The sequence below is a fragment of the Mobula birostris genome, chromosome 2 (genome assembly GCF_030028105.1).
Source record: "Mobula birostris isolate sMobBir1 chromosome 2, sMobBir1.hap1, whole genome shotgun sequence".
NCBI lineage: Eukaryota > Metazoa > Chordata > Chondrichthyes > Myliobatiformes > Myliobatidae > Mobula > Mobula birostris.
This window is the reverse complement of record NC_092371.1, coordinates 135603737-135627006: the sequence shown is the minus strand read 5'-3', so window position 1 is coordinate 135627006 and position 23270 is coordinate 135603737. Positions and strand designations below refer to the sequence as shown.

The 23270-nt window shown below is 40.6% G+C and overlaps 1 protein-coding gene across 10 annotated transcripts in view; it reads right to left on the bottom strand.

The window, feature by feature from the left end:
• The window catches only part of znf318 (zinc finger protein 318), an 88849-nt gene that overhangs the window by 10451 nt on the left and 55128 nt on the right, over positions 1–23270 (bottom strand). For 3 of the 10 annotated variants that reach the window (XR_011883820.1, XM_072248787.1, XM_072248780.1), the window contains exons 7-12: positions 23041–23232; positions 21566–21665; positions 16928–17046; positions 15568–15727; positions 10878–11041; positions 10696–10753 (exon numbers count right to left, since the gene is read on the bottom strand). Coding sequence is in view for 8 of the 10 variants with exons in the window: in XM_072248787.1 (XP_072104888.1) it covers positions 10696–10753; positions 10878–11041; positions 15568–15727; positions 16928–17046; positions 21566–21665; positions 23041–23232 (793 nt within the window). In the remaining 2 variants the exon portion in view is untranslated. Of the gene's footprint in view, positions 1–644; positions 1699–6006; positions 8773–10270; positions 10358–10695; positions 10754–10877; positions 11042–11084; positions 15728–16927; positions 17047–21565; positions 21666–23040; positions 23233–23270 lie in introns of those variants that run through there. The other 7 variants (XM_072248763.1, XR_011883822.1, XM_072248770.1 and 4 more) reach the window with 7 other exon arrangements.

Here is a 23270-nt window from a genome sequence, read left to right as displayed (position 1 = left end):
TATTGTAAATATGTTTAATTATGCATTCTTTTTTAAATAATTCATTACAGGTTATCATGGAAACAATGTGATACGTACATGTCTTGCTTAAATTTAAAACAAACGGACATGAGTTATTGCCTGGGCTCCCATCTTTTTATTACAATTAGTATTAAAGGTGATTGATAAGTTTGTGGGCTAAGGTAGGAGTCAATTTTAGAAAACCTAGCACGTTTATTTTTCAACATAGTCCCCTCCCACATTTACACACTTAGTCCAACAATCGTGGAGCATACGGATCTTGGACCTCCAGAAAGTGCCCATAGCAGGGGTGATTGATAAGTTCGTGGCCTAAGGTAAAAGGAGATGAGTTATTAACTTCAAACTTTCTGCATAATCAGAGTTGAACTGCATGTGCATGTAACTTATCTCCTTCTACCTTAGGCCACCGACTTATCAATCACTCCTGCTGTGGGCACTTTCTGGAGGTCCAAGATCCGTATGCTCCACGAGCGCTAGACTAAGTGTGTAAATTATGCTGAAAAATAAATGTGCTAGGTTTTCTAAAATTGCCTCCTTCTACCTTAGGCCACAAACTTATCAATCACCCCTTGTACATCCACACCTGCAACGGGTTAAGAAGACAGCTCACCATTTATGATTTATACCTCCAAAACATTAAACGAATTGTAATAAAAAGAGGGAGCCCAGGAGTTAACTTGAGTACATTTGTTTTTACTTTAAGCAAGGCATGACGTATCACGTGGCTGTGTCATGTTGTTTTGAAGGTACAAAACACAAATGGTGAGCTGTCTTCTTAAACTGCTACAGGCGTGGATATTCCTACAATGCTGTTGGAGGAAATTCCATGATTTTGATGCTGTGGCAATAAAGGAACAGTAATACATTTCCAAATCAATATGTGGCCTGGAGACCAATTTCTAGGCGGTGGTGTCTCCATGCTTTTGCTGCACTTGTCCTTCTAAGGAGAGTTGGTGAATTGCTAAGTGAAATCTTGTAGATGGTAAAAACTGCTACTACTGGTACACTGGAGTGAGTGGATAGACTGTAGATGAAGTGCCTATCAAGCAGATTGCTATGTCCTGTAATGGTATCAAATTCCCTGAATGTATAGCTGAGGTTGCAACAATCAAACATTTATTAGCAACGGATTTCTAGATCTTCTAAGTTCAGTATCAGCACTTAAGCCCACCTTGAAGGGAAAGACAGTTTACAGGGTAGTCCAGCAAGATGATGGTGCGCACAATTGCAGCGGCCTCGGGGTCTAACCGAAGTTTTAATTGTTCGTCCTTTGTGTCTTTTTTATGATCGCAGACACTGTTGGATATTAAGAACGTGAATAACTGCAGGTCTACCCCATCAACGAATTACTCAATAGTGATGGAGCTGTGTACCGTGTTGTTGCCTGGACTTGTCTGTAACGTTGTGCAAAGGCAGTGCATGGTCCAACAAATGGTGCAAATGATTGTCACGGACGTTTTTATTGTGTTCAGAAGTCCCTGTTAGACATTGGTGACGTGAATTATTCCAAGTTCTGCTCACTGTTTCATTGGTGAGACTGACAGCAGGGGAACTGCTTTGCCTCGGTTGTTGCTCGGACCAGGCCCTCACACTTATTATTCTCACCAATATGTTCACATAGAAGTGAAAAAATCTCCAATATCCACACCAGGTGACCAGGACTGGATGCTCAATATTCTGGTTATCCAATGATATAAATAGGGAGGGGAAAAAAGGAAAATAGTTGTTAATCAAGGGAGGATAGTAATGTACAATCGGTTTGGGTTGAAATCACGAATAACCACATGGCAGTGGACAATGAGATTAGTGTATATAGGCACCTTGGTCAAGACCATCTCAACATTGTATGACTATAACTCAGAGCAGGAACTTACCCCAATTGGAAAGGGGAATTCCAAGTGTAAGAGGCACAGATTGTCAATGGAGGTCAAGGATAATAATGTTAAATTGAAAAGTAAGGGAGCCAAAGTGGCAAAGGATAGTGATATGCCAAAGGACCTGAAAGTTTTAAGATCCAGCAGTGAAAGACTGAAAAGATCACATGGGAGAAAACTATTTATGAGAAAAAACTTCAATGTAACATCAAAACAAATCGTAAGATTTTCTATGGACATGTTATCAGAAAGAAATTGTCTAAGGTAGGTGACAGACCACCAGACAACAAGGCTGGTAAATTAATAACAAAGAAATAGCAGATAAATTAAGTAATTTTTTTTTTGCACCAGTCTTCACCATAGAAGACACCACAAATGTCCCTGAGATAACAGATAGGCAGATTTCAAATAGTGGGAAGGAACTTGTAAAAGCCTTGTAAAAGAACTTGTAAAGAGACTGGAAAACAGCCAACCTGACTCCCTTTTTCCAAAACAAAGATGGATCACAAGAACTGTACAGCAATTAGCTTAAAATTATTGTTGGCTAGACTCTTAGAGTCAATAATCTAAATAGCTAAGCATTTAGAAAAGCTGAAATCTAGTCAACATGTTTTACAAAAGGTAACTGCTGTTTTGACAAATTTGTTCAAACGCTTTTGAGAATATAACAGGGAGAGTCGATCATAGGTAAACTGAGTGTATTTAGATTTCAAAAAGAAATTTGACAAATTGCCACATAGGATGCTGGTGCATTTTTAACTTTTCCCTGCTTCAATCTGAGGTTCCAACATGCTTTAAGACACTATTATCCAACTACCCAAGAACAACCATAATAACTACTGCCCAGTGGCTCTAACATCCACCAACAAATGCTTTGAGAGGCTGATCATGGCATGCATTAATTTCAGTGTCCTAGGCAACTTTGAGCCACAGCATTTTGTCTACGGCCGAAACAAGTAAATGCTATCTCCCTGGCCCTGCACTTATTTCTTGAGTATCTGGATAGTAAAGACACTTAAATTTGACTATTACTTATTGATCGAAGTTCCACCTTCAATATTACAATTCCAAGCAAATTTATCTTAAAACTCACCAACTTGGGAGTCAACATCTCCCTCTGCAACTGGATCCTCAACCTCCAGACCAACAGACTGTAATCAGTAATGAGCACCTCTGCCATAATGATTCTCAACACTGGTCCTCTACAAGGTTGTGTCCTCACTTCCCTGTACACCCATGACTGTGACCAGATTCCGCTCTAACTTCATCTACAAGTTTGCAGATGATAACCAGTGTAGGGGACCATATCTCAAGTAATGATGAGCTGGAGTAGAGGAAGGAGATAAAGAGTACGTAGTAGCCTTTTCCTCATTGTCAGCAAAAATGAGAGATGGTCATTAACTTCAGGGTGGGAATGCAGAGATAGTGCACATACTCCACTCTACATCAATGATGTTATGAGAGTTGAGTGATTCAAGTTTCTAAGACTGAACATCAGTAATACTCATACTAGTCCAACCATGTAAATTCCATGGACCAAAAAAACTTACCCTTGCCTCTCTCAGAAGGCAAGGAATTTGGCTTGTCCCCTTTGACCTTCATTAATTTATAACCAATGCACCATAGAAAGCATCTAATTTAGCTGCATCACCATAAAAAGCTGCAGAGTAGCAGACATATGTAACACCCTGGTTAAGATTTTTACCACTGTGCTATAGGTATTTTATTTTAGCTGTTCTATAAGAGCAGTCTGTATGTAGTGTTGCCCATTCAGGATGATAGAATTGGGAAAAGGTTCTAGAGAATCCTCGGCAAAGTGGTTTTTTGTGACGCACCTCAGTGTGGGTTAAAGTCTTTTGGGTGGGAGCTGGGATAAGACAGGAGGGAAAATGTCTGAGTATACCATCCCTATTGAACAAGATGCTTGGTGCAGATGAATGGTTTCAAAGATGGAGGACCAATACCCCCGTGGAGGAGCCCGTTTGTTCGAGGTGGAATGCAAGCGACATTCGGAAGGCGGTGTGTGCTTTCATGCAGCGTGTGGGTCCAGCTCGCGAATTAAAGACAACTTCAAGATGAGCTCCAATTTGCGTGCACATTTGGACTGGGTTAACTGTAATAGGCCCTTTATATTTTTTTCCTTTTCTTTTTCCTACTAACTGTTCGATCAAGCTGAAATTTACAAACGTACTTTCTTTATAGTTGTATGCAGAGTACAGTCTGTTATTTCTTGCCGAAGGGCAATTGCATGGGGCCAGTAGTTACACAGTCGGGGGTTCAGGTGGGCAAAACATCTCAATTTCCTGCGTTTGGCGGGACCCAAATCATACTGACCCTGGACTTACGGAGTTTGAAAAGGGTGGCTTTCTCACCGCTAAGTCCAGTGGCTGTTTGCGAGGGGCTTACGAGCCACATCTGTAGAAACGCCCAGTAAAAAAGGGGTTTCACACAGCTCAATACATCACAGAAACCAGCCAAGGACTGTCTGTACTTTTCATTCTTTCAGTAAAATAGCAAGCATAATTAATGATTCCATCCACCCCAGACATTCTCTCTTCTTTCCTCTCTCATCGGGCATAAAATACAAAATCCTCGGAAGCACATTGCAGGTTCAAGGATGTTATATGACTATTGAATACTTCCCTAGTACAGTACGATGCACTTTGGTAGAAGTAAATTTACTTTAAACTTTGAAGAGGAATGAAAAGGTGGGTTATTATCTCAATGGAAACAGCAAATGAATCGACTTCAGAGGGATCCAAGTGCTCCAGTGCACAAATCACATGTTAGCAGGCAAGTCAAACAAGTAGTTCAAAACAAAAACAGCACAATGGCTTTTATTGCAAATGGACTGGAGTAAGAGAGTCTTATGTTATCTAATACAGGTGTCCCCCGCTTTTCGAACAATCGCTTTACGAAACCTCGCTGTTATGAAAGACCTACATTAGTTACCTGTTTTCGCTAACAGAAGGTGTTTTCACTGTAACGAAAAAAGCAGCATGCAATAAAAGGCAGCGTGTGCCCCGAGCAGCCAAGCTCCTCCCCCGGAACTGCATTCTAGCCGGCATTGCTTAAACACGTGCCTGTGAGCAGCCGTTAGCAAGAGGAGTTCTAAGGTATCGGAAAAGCCTGAAAAAGCTCATAAGGGTGTTACACTTAGCGTAAAACTAGTCATAGTTAAGCATTTCCAGATAGAAGATGACCTGCCTGCCCTGATGGAAACAGACGACGAGATGACACCCCAGTGGTCCCAACCCCCGGGCCGCGGACTGATACATTGCCGCGGAGGCCAGGACACACCCAGCACATCTTTAAGAAAAAGGCCGAAATAAACAAGCTAATTAATAACGTGCCAGGCGGCATCTATTTAATTAGCTTGCTTATTTTGACTTTTTTCTTAAAGATGTGCTGGGTGCATTCTGGCTACCGCTGGACTGCTGCATTCTCCACAGATCGGTATTGGTCAGTGGCCTGGAGGGTGGGGACCACTGCACCACCCCAACCTCCGACGACTCAGCCTAACACACCACCATCAGTGTGCTGAGTGCTGTCTTCCCGATTCCCATAAGCGATACTACACTGTATATACATTATTTCTGCTTTATATAGGCTCTGTATTTTTATGTGTTATTTGGTATGATTTGGCAGCTTCATAGCTTAAAGGTTACTGGAGAGAGTGTTTCTGCCGAGAGTACTTCTGTGAGATTTTCGCTACAGTGAACAGTTCCGCAATGATTGTAGAAAAGTATTTCTACTTTATATAGGCTGTGTATTTATCCTATCATTCCTGTTTTTACTATAATGTCACTGTTATTTTAGGTTTTGTGTGTTACTTGGCATGATTTGGTAGGTTTTTTTTTGGGTCTACAAACACTCACAAATTTTTCCCCATATAAATAAATGGTAATTGCTTCTTCACTTTACAACATTCTGGCTTAAGAACCGTTTCATAGGAACGCTCTACCTTCAAATGGCGGGGGAACCTGTATACATAGCTATGGAAAGCTGTGGAACAGGAAGTTAAGCAGAAAACTGTGGAACCACATGAATGTCAAGATATTGCTTCCAAATAATGTAAATATTTCTGGCTTAAATAAAAATGATTGTTTTCTTTTCAGTTATGCATCATCCAAATATTTAATAACACATTTGAAAATATCACAGGAAGCTTCCCCAGATAGTAAGTTCACTCCAACAACCAGGGAAGAACAGAAAATGTATACGAACAACAACTTGCTTTACAATTACTGATTGAGCACTCGTGTAAGAATGACATGTATTGATGGAACAGGAGTAAACAGGAGGGCATTCTTTCCCTGAACAGGGGAGGCAAATACCAGGGGCCATAGGCTTGTGGGATCAGATTTCTTTTCATTCAGGAACAGTCTGAAAGAATGGCAAAGGCAGAAAACCTAATCACTTTCAATCAATACACTTGAAGAGCTATGACCAACAGGGCTACATACCAACTGTTGGATGCCATGTTAGGCTTGGCATGAACAGGCTGTAATTACTATTGTGACACACAATGGACAAGCAGCCTATTAAAAGGTCCACGCCAGTTCCTGGCCAAGCAATTCTATCAGTCCCATTTTCTTCTCTCCTTATAGCTTTCAACTCATCCACTCTCATTGTTACTTTGCCACTCATCTACACAGAATAATTTGCAGTAACCACATAATCTCAGGAAGAACATGCTACAGTACCTATAAAAAGTATTCACCCTCCCCCCCGGATGTTTTCATGTTTTATTGTTTTGCAACATTGAATCACAGTAGATTCAGTTGGCTTTTTTGACACTGATCAACAGAAAAACTTTTGTGTCAACGTGAAAACAGATCTCTACAAAGTGATCTAAATTAATTACACATATAAAACACAAAATAATCGACTGCATAAGTATTCACCCCATTCAAGTCAGTATTTAGTAGATACACCTTTGACAGCAATTACAGTTTTGAGTCTGTGTAGATAGGTCTCTAACAGCTTTGCACATCTGAACACTGCAATTTTCCCCCATTCTTTACAAAATTGCTCAAGCTCTATCAGATTGTATGGGGATCATGAGTGAACAGTCCTTTTACAAGTTCAGTCAGAAATTCTCAGTTGGATTGAGGTCCAGACTCTGACTTGGCCACTTCAGGACATTAATTAACTTTGTTGTTTTTAGGCCACTCCTGTGTAGCTCTGATTTTATGCTTGGAGTCATTGTCTTACTGGAAAACAAGTCTTCTCCCAAGGCACAGTTCTCTTGCAGACATCACCAGGTATTCCTCCAGGATTTCCCTGTATTTTGCTGTATTCATTTTACCCTCTACCTTCACAAGTCTTCCATTGCATGCTGCAGTGAAGCATCCCCACATGATGCAGCCACCACCATGCTTCATGGTAGGGTTGGTTTGTTTTTGATGTGCATTGTTTGGCTTATGCCAAACATAACATTAAGTCTGATGGCCAAAAAGCTTAATTTTGGTTTCATCAGACCGCAGAACCTTCTTCCGGCTGATTTCAGAGTCTCTGACAAGCCTTCTGGCAAATTCTAGCCGAGATTTCATGTGAGATCCCCCTCCCACCGCCAAACAGTGGTTTTCTCCTTGCCACTCTCCCATAGAGCTGCAACTGGTCAAGCACCCAGACAACAGTTGTTGGACGCACAGTCTCTCCTATCTCAGCCACTGAAGCTTGTAACTCCAGGGTTGTCATAGGTCTCTTGGTGGCCTCTCTCACTAATCTCCTCCTGGCCTGGTCTCTCAGGTTTTGAGGACAGCTCTAGGCAGATTTATAGCTGTGCCATATTCTTTCCATTACTTGATGATTGACTTAACTGTACTCCAAGGGATATTCAGTGACTTGGAGATTTTCTGGTATCCATCTCCCGACTTGTGCTCTTCAATAACCTTATCGCGGAGTTGCTGAGAGGGTTCCTTTGTCTTCATGGTGGCTTTAATAGGGTGTCACTGACAAAAGTCTCTCTGAAGTTTTGTCAACACATCCAGGTGAGCACACAGGGAGATAGCATACTCAACCACTGCTACTCTTACTTCCGCAATGCTTACAAAATGCTCCTTCCCCTTTCCCTCCGCATTTGGAAAATCAGATTACTCCTCCATCTTGCTTCTACCAAAGTTCAGGCATAGGCTGAAACAAGAGGCAGCCAGAGTTAAAACCATCCACAGCTGATCCAGGCAATCAGCCTTCATGCTACAGGACTGCTTTGATGAATCGACTGGAATGTTTTCCATGCCAAGGATGTCTCTGAGTTCATGGATGGGGCCACGAGTTTCATCCGTAAGTGCATTGAGGCTGTTCTTCCCCCAGAAATCGGTTAGAGCCTATCTAAACCAGGAACCCTGGATCAACAGTTCCATGCAAGCAGCACCTTCTATGCGACACAGTGCTTACGTTGCCAGTAATCAGCAGGAGCCCAAGAAATGCAGCCATGATCTGCGCAAAGGCATCAAGGCAACGAAACAATGCAGGGACAAGATCCAGACACAACTTTCCACCAACAAAACACAATACTTATGGCAAGGTCTGCACACTATCGCAGACTTCAAAGCTAAACACAGTGGAGCTTCCAACACTGCTGCCTCTCTCCCAGACCAGCTACATTTTTTTTTTAAAACGCTTGATTTGATGTTGCCAACACTAAGCTCAAAGAGACCTACAGATGATGTGACCTGCAGCTTGGTCATCTCTGAGGCCGAAGTATGCAGGTGTTTCCAACGAGTGGACAGTCGCAAGGCTGTGGGGCCAAAAGGGCATCGAAGGATGTGCACAGCACAACTGGCAGGTGTATTTACAAACATTTTTAATCTCTTCCTCTCCCAGTGTAGAGCGCCCTCTTGCTTCAAAACATCCACCATTGCTCCTGCACCTAAAAAGAACAAGTTAACATGTCTGAACGACCAGTGTCCTGTCACACTCACCTTAATAATAAGCAAATGCTTTATGAGCCTGGTCAAGGACAACATCTACAGTATGCTGCCACCCACACTGGACCCCCTACAGTTTGCCAACACAACCAATTGAAAGATGACGCAATAGCCACAGCGTCCTTACACATCTGGAAAAGGAGGATACTTATGTGAGAATGCTGTTCTTGGACTACAGTTCAGCATTCAATGCCATAATTCCCTCCAGGCTTGACAAGAAGCTTAGAGACCTCAGCCTTCACCCTGCCTTGTACAGCTGGAACCTGGACTTCCTGTCAGATTGCCAGCAGGTGGTAAGAGTGGGATCCCTCACCTCTGCCCCTCTGACCCTCAACACAGGTGCCCCTCAGGGCTATGTCCTAAGCCCCCTCCTCTACTCTCTGTATACCCATAAACTGTATCGCCACCCATAACTCTAATCTGCTAATTAAATTTGCTGACGACACTACACTGAATAGCCTAATCTCAGATAATAATAAGGCAGCCTACAGAAAAGAAGTCATCACCCTGACACAGTGGTGTCAAGAAAACAACCTCTGCTTCAATGTCTCAAAAACACAGGAGTTGGTTGTGGACTACAGGAGGAATGGAGACTGGCTAACCCCTATTGACATCAATGGATCTGTGGTGAAAGGGTGAACAGCTTTAAGTTCCTCAGCATACACATCACCGAGGATCTCAGGTGATCTGTACATACTAGCTGTGTGGTGAAAAAGGCACAACAGCGCCTCTTTCACCTCAGACTGTTGAAGTTTGGTATGGGCCCCCAAATCCTAAGAACTTTCTACAGGGGCACAAATGAGAGCTCCCGACTGGCTGCATCACTGCCTGGCATGGGAACTGTACTCCCCTCAATTGCAGGACTCTGCAGAGACCCAGCGCATCTGTAGATGTGAACTTCCCACTATTCAGGGCATTTACAAAGACAGGTGTGTGAAAAGAGCCCAAAGGATCAGTGGGTCCCGAGTCACCCCAACAACAAACTGTTCCAGCTACCATCTGGGAAACAGTACCGCAGCATAAAAGCCAGAACCAAGAGGATCCGGGACAGCTTCTTCCACCAGGCCAACAGACTGCTTAATTCATGCTGACACAACTGTATTTCTATGTTCTACTGACGATCCTGTTGTACATACTATTCATTATAAATTGCCCATTGCACATTTAGATGGAGGCGTAACATCAAGATTTTTACTCCTCATGTATATGAAGGATATAAGTAATAAAGGCAATTCAATTCACGGTGCAATTTTTGCTGGAATACTAACTCACCAGCAGCTGGATCTTCCAGATACAGGTGTGTTTTTACTACAATCAATTGAAACACCCTGACTGCACACATAGTTCTCCATTTAATTATGTGACTTCCAAAACCAATTGGCCGCACCATCTAGGAAACCGTATATTTGGTGTGTTATATTAAAGAGGATGAATACTTACACAATCAATTATTTTGAGTTTTATACTTGCAATTAATTTAGATCACTTTGTAGAGATTTGTTTTCACTCTGATATACAAGGCTTTTCCTGTTGATCAATGTAAAAAAAAAAGCCAAATTAAATCCACTGTCATTCAAAGTAAAACAATAAAACAAGAAAATTTCCCGGGGGGGGGGCGGGGTGAATACTTTTTAAAGTCACTGTGTATTAATGGCTGATATCTACATAGCAAATTTTGGAAATGGCACATCGTAAGGAGATACTTCTCAGATTTAAACAGACAGCACTTTGAAACTCCAGATCAGTTCCTACAAAATGCATGCTGTATACAGCTGCATATTTGCAGAAAAAATATTTACAACTCTAAAGAGAAGTATTTTTAAACACAAATTCTATTTCATAGCAAGATACATAAGTCACCATACCACAAATTCCCTGCACAGTGCATCTTCTCCAAGAATGCCAGAATTCGCCTTGAAAGATCTGAATTTTAAATGTAAACATATCAATAGATTAGAAAAATTTACCTGCTCATTATTAAACATCATAACCAAGATCAAATTAGTGTTAGTGTAAAAGATACCACAATTCAAAATTTAGAACTTACATCAGTTAATTCCATTTGGTACCTGGACCATGCTGAGTTCGGGAGGATAGGCATAAAAAGATTGCAAGATAATGAGGTACACTCTATGGATGTAAAAGAATGAAGGAGATTCTCTTCCCCATCTCCTGAAGTCAGTAGAAACAATGCCTGGCAACCCAAACGAGCTGATTTTAAAAAGAGAAAGTTTTCTGGTCAACCGTGTTTTCAACGTTCGCTTTACATACCTACACATTCAAGCCCAATTTCATCACCCATGTCCTCAACGCAGACATGGTAGCTTGCAAACTGAACTTAATCCCCAGTGTAAAGACATGAAATACATATTAGTGAAACAATATTTTTGTTGCCACTCCAAAACATCCTGCAGCTGCAAACTGATCACAGACATCTTTCTACAGTTGAATGAAGTTTTTATTTATAGCATCTCAACATAGCAATAATGCAAACAAGTGTTTTCCAAGCAACTTTCAGTTACAATTCAAGTTCACAAAATGTATTTTTTTTTACATTACAGTTCAGAACAGAATGAGACCAAAATTGCCAGTGAAGTGATACTTTGATAGTGTGTTCAAGCAAGAGAACAAGTTGAGCATCCTTCCTCCGTTTTTGGTTAATCTGTCCTGCATTGCTCTGTACACTGTAATATTGGAAGGTTTTTGCATCACAGTATTATTACAAAGCATAGCATTTATGAAGTGAAAAGTTTAAACAATCACAAATTTGGTCCATGCTCTTGTCCTCTCTTAGCTACTCACTTCCCCACTCACAGAACGAGATGTACTAGCAAAGTTTATCTATTCCGTGAAAACACCACTGCAGAATCATGAAACAAAGAAACAAAAGACAGACACACAGACTTGACATTACCGTTTAATGTACAATCCAGCGAATAAACAGAATGAACTACAAATTACATAAAAACCATCCAATGTTTTACCGTTAGTTACAGATAATTTCTTCTGGCAAGTAAAATAATGACAAAAATACTGAAGTATTGAAAAAGCTTTAACTCAAGTATTGCAACAAGATGACTTCTGTCTACTCAAACTGGTCAAGCTGTGATTTAGAAACATAGTGTACTTAATTATCTATTTTTTTTTTTTTTTTTTGAAGTGGAATGTGTGCCCAGGATGCTTGTTATAAGATAATGAACCTTACAGAAAATTATAATGCTGCACAACTTTTACAATGTGATTTGCTGTAATTTTATAGCATGCATGTTAAAAAAAAAAACAAAAGCAAATCAAAACACCCACAACTTATTTCTTAAATAGTCAGAGGCAGACAAGAGTAGGCTATAGTCAAATTAGAACATTGAGGATTTGGTGTGCCTCACTGTCCATAATGTACAGGTTATTCATCCTGTTCTATACATAATTTTCCTCTTCTTTCAGTACTATTTTCCAGTATTACTTTGCTGACCGTAGATTTCTTGCACTCCTGCGACGTAGTTGCTTGGCAGGTGTCTGGATGTTTGCAGGCTCATTTGATTCAGGTTTTTCAGCTGTCTTATCAGGAGCCTGCACACACAGTGCAGCCTTTCCAGCCTGTGCTGCTCGCCGAGAAGTGCGTGAGCTGCTGATGAACTTGTATTCCTCTTGAGTATCCACAACTACTGACTGAGTGACACCTGGCATGCCACTCTCCTTTCCTGCCCTTTCCGATGTGCTCACATTAATATTATGAAAGGGAAGCTGCCCTGAGGAATCTGCTCTATTGTCTGCTGTCTGTACTGCAGAGTTGAGAGTGCTAACCTCACTTTCACCCGTACATTTGGTTTGATCTAGAATATTAATTCGATCACTACTCTTTAGATGTTCAGGAGAACTGCTCTCATCCTGATCTGGTTGTCTATCAGAGGCTCTTACCTCACTCTTCTTAGGCTGTTGTGATCTACTTTTATTTTTACATTGTTCTTCCAGATTAGTAACTCTTTGCTCACCTTTACCAACCTGTTCAGTCTGTAATGAACTACTCACACTTGTATTTTGTTCCTCTGTAAGATGTGTGCCCACCTCAGCATCACCACAGGATTTAATTCGCAATGCTTCCTGCTGATCCAGGACTGGACACAGATCTGTCTGAAATGAACTACACATTTGACTACTTCTAATTAGTTTCTTACTATTACCATCTATTCCTTCAGCCCTCACCTGCTCCACTTCATCAAGATGTTGTTGCTGTTCCACAGTGCTATGTAACAATGGAGCATTAACTTCCAGATCTCCCGCCTTGTCCATTGGATTGAGACTGCTGAAGTCAGCATCAGTGTGGGGCTCTGCATTGTTATCTAGTATATAAGCATCCACTTTTATATCCTCAACTTCATCCATTGGTTCAGAAAACTTTATTCCAATATCACAGTGCACCGGAAAATTTGCTGTCCTGTCTGACAAAAGAGCACCCACTTCCATACCCTTAATGTCACCCATTGCATCAGAGTAACTCAGGGCAGTATCACACTGTCCCATCTGATCTGCTGTGCTGTCTAAAACAGGGACATCTACTTCCACATCCTTAACCTCATCCACTCGGTCAGAAACGCTTATGCTAACATCACACTGCTCCAGGTGATCTACGGTTATGTCCAAAACTGGGGTATCTACTTTCACATCCTTAGCTTCTTCTACTGGCTTAGAAAGGCTCAGGACAGGATCACAACCGTGTGGTTGTTTTTTAGCATTGTTTAAAGAAAGGGGATCCGCCTTCACATCTGTACCTTCATCCACTGGCTTAGAAAAACTTATGCCTGTCTCACTCTGCTGAAGTTGATCTCCAGTGCTGTCCAAAACAGGGACATCCATCTTCACATCCTCAACTTCATCTGTTGGTTGAGAGAGGATTGGCCTAGTAAAATGTTCCTCTGATTGGTCTGCAGAAAATTCTAACTTAGAAGAATCCATTTCTCCATCCTTAACTTCATCGACTGGCTTCCTTCGAGAATCTGTTCTGCTATCTGACACTTTGAAATCCACTTTCAGATCCTGGTCCTCTTTTGTTGGAATAGGAAAAGTTAAATTAGCATCACACTGGTTTGGACACTTTACAGTGTGACCCAAGGCACCCACTTCATCTCCAACTTGCTCTGCTACATTGGAGATGCTTTGGCCATCAGATAAAGTACTGGCTACTCTCACAGTTGTAGCAACATCTGCTTCTCTCACAGTGAGGCCACATCGATCCGTTTCAGTTGCCTGCAACTGTTCCTCAATCAGCTCCATGGTTTTTACTTCTGATGTAATTGAAGTGCTTAAATCAGATTCCTGATTTCCTTCTGCACCCATCTCCTCAACATGTTCAACTATGTTGATGCTGCTTTGAGATTGTTCAGCACTGGCCTTTAAAATGGGAGAATGCAAATCCACATTCTCAACCTCTTTAGTTCCATCATCACACCGTGGTGGCTGTTCAACCATCGTCCGTAGAGCAGAGTTATCCAGTTCTTTAACATCTTCTGCTAAATTAAGGATCATGAAGTTGTCACTTTGTTCTACCGTGCCCATCACCACCTTCTTAGCAGAGACATCATGCTGAACAATGGTCACCTCATCACTTTTATTCTGAAGTTCTATTGCAGAGTTACTTAAAACATCATCTTCACAAAGCAGCGTACTTTGTACATCAGGTATGCAACTACTTCCAGTTTGTTCATCTGTTTCCATTATATTTAATTTATCTGTGGCTACAGCTTTAGGAATGCCCAAAGCTGTGTTTTCTGAAGGCACCAGCTCTTTGGAAGAGCTTGCATCCCCAATTTTGACATGACTTGGCACTGACTTCAGAGTACCATAGACCAATTTGGTATTTTGCGCACTGCTACCAAGTCTGCAATCAGCTGGGCTCTTCCCTGAGCTACTGTAGTAAATGCCATACAAATCTTTAGCATTTGCAGCAGCCAGACAACTTTTGGGCTTCTCCATTTTCTTACCAGAGTCACTGAGAGATATGGGCGGTGGTGGTGGTGGTGGGCGAACTGGAATAGCCAAAATAGTTTGCTCACATTCGGAGACACCAGGGGCTGGTTCTTCAGCTAAAGGATCTGGTTCCCTGTGTACATCAAGAACACTTCCTTTCAACGTTACTTCTTCACCACCAAAGGCTCTGGAGATCACTTCAGGAGCCAACAACATTCCAGACTTAACCACAGGTAGCGGTTTGTTAGAAGCTCCTGAAGACCGAATAGAGAGAAATGTGTCCAAAGGTGCAGGCTTATTGACAGTTGTGATGCTACCTTTCCTCTGTGGTACATTAGCAACTGGAAGATTAGGCCTGATTTTTGCCTGAGTGGTGGTAGATACTGAGGTAAATGGTACCCAAGGGCTGGTATGAGCAATAAGAGTCTTTCCCGACAGTTTAATTTCAATAGTTTTAGCAGCAGACTTCGCCCCCTGCCCCTTGCCATCATCTTTCTCTTTGCTGCCTTCAGCATGTTCCTCCTTTGCTCCCAATGAACTACTTTTCTCTTCCTCTTTCTCAGATTTCTTCCAGCTAAATTTTCCAAAGGATGATCCTTGCTCTTCATCTTTTTTATCTTCAATTTCATCCTTTTTCAACAATAACTTTATACCAGGCTTGCTGCTGGGCTCTATCTTGTGCGAAGATGAACGGTCACTTCTTTCTTCTTCTAGCTCAGTGACACTCTCACACTCATCCACATCCAATTTCATTTGCTTTGCCTTTCTCTCATCACCTTCCTCCGAATTCTTCTGTTTCTGAACTTCCTTGTCTTCATCTATTTTCCTTTTCAGCCCCCCTTGGCGCCGTCGCTCCGTCTCCATGATCACCACTAAGCCAGCTTGGCGGTCTAGGTTTCTCCGCTGTTCATAGACAGGATTCTCATTTAAATATTCCTATCAGAAAATATAGAAAGAAATGCTGTTACCCTCAGAATATATACTATCTACAGTTTCTAAATAATTATTATTTGCATCTCAACAAAGCCCACACTAATAAACTCAACAAAATGTTTGCAAATCTCCAATTATTTCTCTTGCTTAACAAAAAAATCCTTTTCCAGACTCGGGCCCTTCTCCCCCATGCTCACCGCTCCTGGTTTTCAGAAAAGTTCAGTGAATCCAGTTCCACAATTTAAAAACAGGAAAAAAAAGTACACAGGGCACGACTCAAGTCCAGTCATTTTTGCACAGGTCATACCTTCCCAAGAAGGGACCCCAATGATCCAGAAATCTGAACCCCTTTCCCCTGCACCAATTCCTCAGCCTCACATTCATCTGCCAAATCATCTTACCCAGCACATAGCACAGGCAGCAATCCAGAGGTCACTACCCTGAAGGCATGGCTTTTCAGATTTCTAACCTTACTGCTTATATTCTCTTTAGGACCACATCCCTTTCCTTAACCACGTTGCAAGTACCAATACGTACCACAACTTCCAGCTATTCACCACTCCCTCCCCCTTTGAAATACTGTGGACCCAATCCAAGACATTCCCTCACCTTGGTACCTGGGAGGCAAAATACCATCTGGGTATATCTTCCACATCACCAGAATCTCCAGTCTGCTCCTCTAACTATGGAATTCTTCATCACAACTGCACTGCTCTCCCCCACTACCCATTCCCTTCTGAGCCACAGCCAGACTCAGTGCCAGAGACCTGAGTAGGTCCCCCCACCTTCTTATAAATATTTGGGGGACAGTTATAAGTATGAATTTTAAGCTCAGGTTCAAACCTTGCATGAAATACTTCACTATTTTTTAAAATTAGGATTCAAACAAAAGACGTTTCACAAAAAGTTCTGCAAAAAAAGAATTTCTGAAAAATAAACCTAATTGATTAAAAAATTGCATTTGTAAAGCACTTTCGTAACTTCAGGTACTCTTGACACACTACGAGTCAGTGAATTACTTTGAGAGTATGGCCATTGTTATAATGTAGTCAGGGACGATGTGAAGTGTATGCTATGGTCATGAAGGTTTCTGACAGTGCACATCTACCCGACTGAGCATGTGCCTTATTTTATGCAATTAGGCACATAATTAGTACATTATGTTCCATTCTGTGGAAATGTATTATAATTTTTCTTCCTAACCTTATACTTATCATTATGAGCATGTGATTTGACATGATCTTCAGCACAAATCTGATCTCCGTAGAATTTCTCACAGAGCTGGCAGTAAAATCCAGTGACTGGCATCAGAAACTCTGAACCTGAGAAAGGGTATTGACAATCACATGAGAAAATACAGAAAAGATTCAATTCAATAAGCACCTTAAAATCTTTATTCCTATGCAGTCAATGCATCTATTTGGACTGTTTACCTCATTCTACCTATATACATCTTAACTTGGGTAAATACCCTGATTAAAGCATTCATGTTTTAATTTCCACTAGACCTTTCTGAAAGCAAATGAATATTTGTTAGATGAGTGACTAAGGGGTGTCTAGTTCAAAAGGAGTGTTAATTGACCACTTGGTCATTGACCAAGTCGAAAATGAATATTACAGATATTTATCCGCTGGTGTGCTCATCTTCGAGGGAATGGTGGTGGGGAATTTTCCCAGTCTAACACAAAGAATGCCATAGCCAACAATAGCAACCCTTACACACAGTTGCAAAACTGTTTGTGAACCCTTCACAATTACCTGGTTTTCTGCATTAATTATTCATAAAATGTGGTCTGACCTTCATCCAAGTCACAATCAGCCTAAACTAATAACACAGTACTCATTAATACTGAATATACCATTTAAACAATTGCAGTCTAGGTTCAAAAAGTGTATGAATCTCTAAGGTAATGCCTTCTACAACAGCTATTTGGAGTCAGGTGTTCCAATCAGGGAGATTGAAGGTGTAGGTTGTAGAGGTCTCCTGCCCTATAAAAAAGATACACAAAGTTAGGTTACTGACAGAGCCTGCTTTTCTCAAAAAAGATCTGGTTTTGTGCACCATGCCTCGATCAAAACAACTTTCAGAGGACCTTGGAAGAAGAACTGTGGAGATGCATCAAGCTGGAAAAGGCTAGAAAAGCATTTCTAAAGACCTGAGAGTTCATCAGTCCACAGTAAGGGAAACTGTCTACAAATGGAGGAAATTCAGTACTGTTGCTACTCTCCCTACGAGTGGGCGTCCTGCAAAGATCACATTAAGAAACAATGTGCAATGCTGAAGGAGGTGAAAATGAACCAAAGGGTCACAGCAAAAGACCTGCAGAAATCTTTAGAACTTGTTAAAGACTCTGTTGGTGTGTCCACTATAAGAAACACACTGAACAAGAATGGTGTTCATGGAAGGACACCACGGAGGAAACCACTATTCTCCAAAACATTGCTGCATGCCTCAGTTTGCAAAAGACCACCTAGATGTTCCACTACACTTCTGGGACAATGTTCTGTGGACTGAGGAGACAAAAGTTGAACTTTTTTGGCAGAAATGCACACTGCTATGTATGGAGGAAAAAGGGCACAACACCAAAACCTCATCCCAACTGTGAAGTATGGCGGAAGGAGCATTATGGTTTTGGGCTGCTTTGCTGCCTCAGGGCCTGGAGAGCTTGCAATTGTTGAGGGAACAATTAATTCAAAATTGTATCAAGGCATTATACAGGAGAATGTCAGGGTAGCAGTCTGTCACCTGAAGCATAATAGAAGTTGGATTATGCAACAAGACAATGAATCAAAACACATGAGTAAATCATCAGAATCATTTAAAAAGAAAACTTATTTTTTGGAATGGCCAAGTCTGAGACCAGACCTTAACCCAAATGAGATGCTGTGGCATGACCTCAAGGCTGTTCATGCAAAGTATTCCAGAAATATTGATGAACTGAAACAGTTTTGTATGGAGGAATGATCCAAAATTCCCCTCTGCCGTTGTCCAAGTCTGATCAGGAAATGTTTAGTGAGGATTTTGACTGCTAAAGGAGGTTCTACCAGTTATTAAATACAAGGGTTCACATGTTTTTAACAGCCTGCACTGTGAATGATTCAACAATGTGTTGAGTAAGACGTGAAAAATACAATTGCTTGTTATTAGTTTAGGTAGATTGTGGTTGTCTATTGTGACAGATGAAGATCAGATCATATTTTTTGGGTAATTAATGAAGAAAACCAAGTAATTGTAAAGGGTTCACATATTTTTTTTCTTGCAACTATACCAAACGTTCAGCAACTCATCTGATCAGTTCTCATCTTAAATCAAACTACCCTGTAACAACCTAGGAGAGTCAGACTCATGACACACAAATTCAAAGCACGACATTAGAAACAGGAAATTTAAGTTTAGTTTATTTAATAAATATGCAGTGCCTATAAAAAGTAATCACCCCCTCCTCCTTGGAAATTTTCATGTTTTATTGTTTTACAACATTGAATCACAGTGGATTTAATTTGGCTTTTTTTGGGGACACTGATCAACAGAAAAAGACTCTTTCATATCAAAGTGAAATCAGATCTCTACAAAGTCATCTAAATTAACTTCAAATATAAAACATCAAATAATTGATTAAATAAGTATTCAACTCCTTTAATACAACATGCCAAATCACTGATGCAGCCACTTGGTTTTAGAGTCACATAATTAAATGGAGATTACCTGTGTGCAGTCAAGGTGCTTCAATTGACTGTAGTTAACATACCTGCATCTGGAAGGTCCAACTACTGGTGAGTTGGACCTGGCAAAAACTACACCATGAAGACAAAACAACACTCCAAGCAACTCCATGAAAAGGTTATTGAAAAGCACAAGTCAGGAGATGGATACAAGAACATTTCCAAGTCACTGAATATCTCTTGGAGTATGGTTAAGTCAATCATTAGGAAATGGTAAGAATATGGCACACCTGTAAATCTGCCCAGAGTTGACTGTCCTCAAAAACTGACTGACTGTATAAGAAGGGGACTAGTTTGGGGGGGGGGGGGGAACAACACCTAGCAATCTATGACAACTCTGGAGGAATTACAAGCTTCAGTGGCAGAGATGGAAAAGACTTTGCATACAACTGTTGTCCGGGTGCTTTGTGGGAGACTCTGGAATCAGCTGGAAGAAGGTTCTACAATCTGATGAAACCAAAATTAAGTTTTTTTAGCTATCAGACTAAATGCTATGTTTGGCGTAAGCCAAACAATACACATCAAAAACACACCATCCCTACCATGAAGGAAGCTGTGAGGATGCTTCACTGCAGCAGGCCCTGGAAGACTTGTGAAGGTAGAGGGTAAAATGAATGCAGCAAAATACAGAGAAATCCTGGAGGAATACCTGAAGCAATCTGCAAGAGAACTGTGACTTGGGAGCATGACAATGTCTCCAAGCATAAAGTCTAAGCTAGACAGGAATGGCTTAAAAACAAAGTTCATGTACTGGAGTATCCAAGCCAGAGTCCAGACCTCAATTCAATTGAGAATTTGTGGCTGGATATGAAAAGGGCTGTTCAGTCATGATCCTCAAGCAATCTGACAGAGGTTGAGCAGTTCTGTAAAGAAGAATGGGGAAAAAATTGCAGTGTCCAGATGTACAAAGCTGATAGGGACCTATTCATACAGATTCAAGACTGTAATTGCTGCCAAAGGTGCATTTACTAAATAGTGACTGGAAGGGGTGAGTAAATATGCAATCAATTAGCTTGTGTTTAACGATTGTAATAAATTTGTTTTCACTTTGACATGAAAGTCTTTTCTGTCGATCAGTGTCAAAAAAGCCAAAATAAATCTGCTGTGATTCAATGTTGTAAAACAATGAAACATGAAAGCTTCAGGTGGGGGGAGGGAGGAAAGACAGGGGAATAGATAGATACTTGATTAGTCCCAAAAGAAATTACAGCGTCACTGTAGCAGTACAATTGCACAAACATAAATATTAGAAGAGAAGTGGAAAGAATAAAAAAAGTACCACGGTCTACCAGGAGGGGGTCATCACTTCTCCAGCCATAGGTTGACTCATTATAGAGCCTAATGGCCAAGGGCAAGAATGACGTCATAGCGCTCTTTGGAGCAGCGCAGTCGTCTTAGTCTGTCACTAAAAGTCCTCTGTCTTACTAATGTTGAGCTGCAGATGATTCAGCTTGCACCATTTGACAAAGTCCTCCACCAGGGCCCTCTATTCATCCTCCTGTCCTCCCTTTATACACCAAAATATTGCTGAGTCAGAGAATTTCTTTTTATCTGCACTGTAGTTAGTATACTAAAAAGCCAGCAACATTCATTTGATACCATGACACTACCAGACAGTTGCAACTTGGTTTATTGATGTCCCTCAGGGAAGAAATCTGCTGTGCTTATCTCATCTGACCTATAAACAGCTGTAAGTGATTCCAGTCCATTACAAGTTGATCCTTAAATGCCACAAGATGGTCAAGCAAGCATCTCGATTCAAGGGGTAATTTGAGACTCCTGATAAATAGAATAAATTTACTAACATCTAGATCCTGAATTAATAAGTTTTAAAAACTGACACTGTGCCATTCACAGGTTGTGAAAAGAAATTCTACAATAGGAATTTCGAGAACTGAGAAGGAAAAAATGGACAATGGTTGAAGAATTATTTCAGAATAACATTTGCTGCTGTCTCATGTCACAAGTTCCTATATGAAAGGCATGCAAAAGAGTTTATGTTTCTGCATAGCAACTATAAAACAAATTCAATTCTTCAACTATCCTCTCTTTTAATGTAAATCTTTTAAAGCATTTGGAACAAATCACAAAATGTAATGAAACACAAGTAAAACACACCTTTTGCTGGCACAGCTATTTTGTCAGTTCGCTTAATGGAGTCATTTTTATCTTCAATCACCATCTTTGCAGACCATGGTCTATCGTAGGGATCCAGCGTCTAGTTGCATAGTGATAGAGGTAGATACATGGTGGATTTGTACATCAACTTACATAGAGCACATTACAATATATATAGAAAGCAGTCTATAACAGTACATTACAATTGCCGAGAAAAATGCCATTTTCTTCCCGTTGTTTATCAGTGCACATGAATCGCTGTGAAGAAGGTGCGGCGCATGTTACAATGACGACGACAAAATACCAGCTTTCTCTCCCAATACTGATTTAAACAAAAGAAAATAGTTTGGATGTCATTAACTTCAAGAGGAGAATCTGCTATTGAAAAGGTTGGGTATTTATCACATAGTTGGCTGAGAGGAGTTTGGTTATGGATTACAAGCCGCTCTGGGACTGGAGTTGGCAATCAATGAAAACATCAAGTGCACATGAAAAAAGCTCATTCTACTGCATGATAAGTTTCAAAGTTACACCCCTTGAGATAATAAATAAAATGCGATAGAACTCAACGATCATTTGAGGAACTATAAGCAGCTCCAAGACTTAATTTTCTGAAAGAAAAGTCAGTAAACGTATCCTCATCCCTGGAGTCTGAATATGGCATCTCACCTCTCTCACCCTACATTTAACATGAAAAAAAATAGCTATCAATACAAATCTCACTAAACTGGGTAAGTGAAGTTCAATTTTTTTTAACCAATTCCATAAAACACAAGTAACAATTTCAAGATACACCAAGTATGAAATTCCATTTGATCAGGGACAACTTTCATTGTTTAAGAGATTGAGGCTCCCATCATTTCTTCAACTTTTCACTCTTATTCCTGATTTCACATTCACCTACCATGAAATACACTGACACATTCAGAGCACAAGGCTTTCAGTGGTTCTTACCTTCTCTCGTTCATTATTCCAAGCACGACTTTCAAGTACATTCAGGAAATGACCATGATCATGATAAATTCTGAATTATTTAGATTTTGTTGGCATCTAATCATCACAGCATTCTATTTCCCTACGGATTGTTCAGTATCTTTTTTGCGGCCTCACACATGTAAATTTTCAATGTTTGTGAGGTTATTTATTTGTGCACACTTGCGAATGTTAAACTAAAACAGTGTTGTATGTATTGCTTGTTATTTACTTCTAATTGCAAAATTTTGAAGATTTGTTTTTTTTTTTTTTTGAGAGCAAATGCTCAGCCCTGCCAGAGCTGTCCGGTTTGAACTCGCACAATAAACTCAAAACTCCTATTTCAAACAGCGTATTTTTTTTGCTTTTATTGAATTGATTAAAATTCATTTCCAAACAAATGATGGTTCTTTCCATGATACAAATGCCAGTGCTGCATATGAAGTGTGACTTTTCAAATTAAATGAAGGTGGTATCAGAAAACCGTGTCTAAGTATACGCACCTGCCTGTGCCGTTTGTTATGCATGTGAGTGAAAAAGTCGAAGAGTGTCCCACATATGGTGTTGCAGTTTTTGCACCAGTGGTTTCCTGCATCATAGTATTCGTACACATCCCCAGCTTCAGAGAAACTTTCACAGAGCTTCTCTGTAGTATCATCCAATTCCTTCTGAGATCCTTTTCTTGTTGAAATCTCCTGTATTAAGACCCACAGAGAAGGTCATATACAACAGC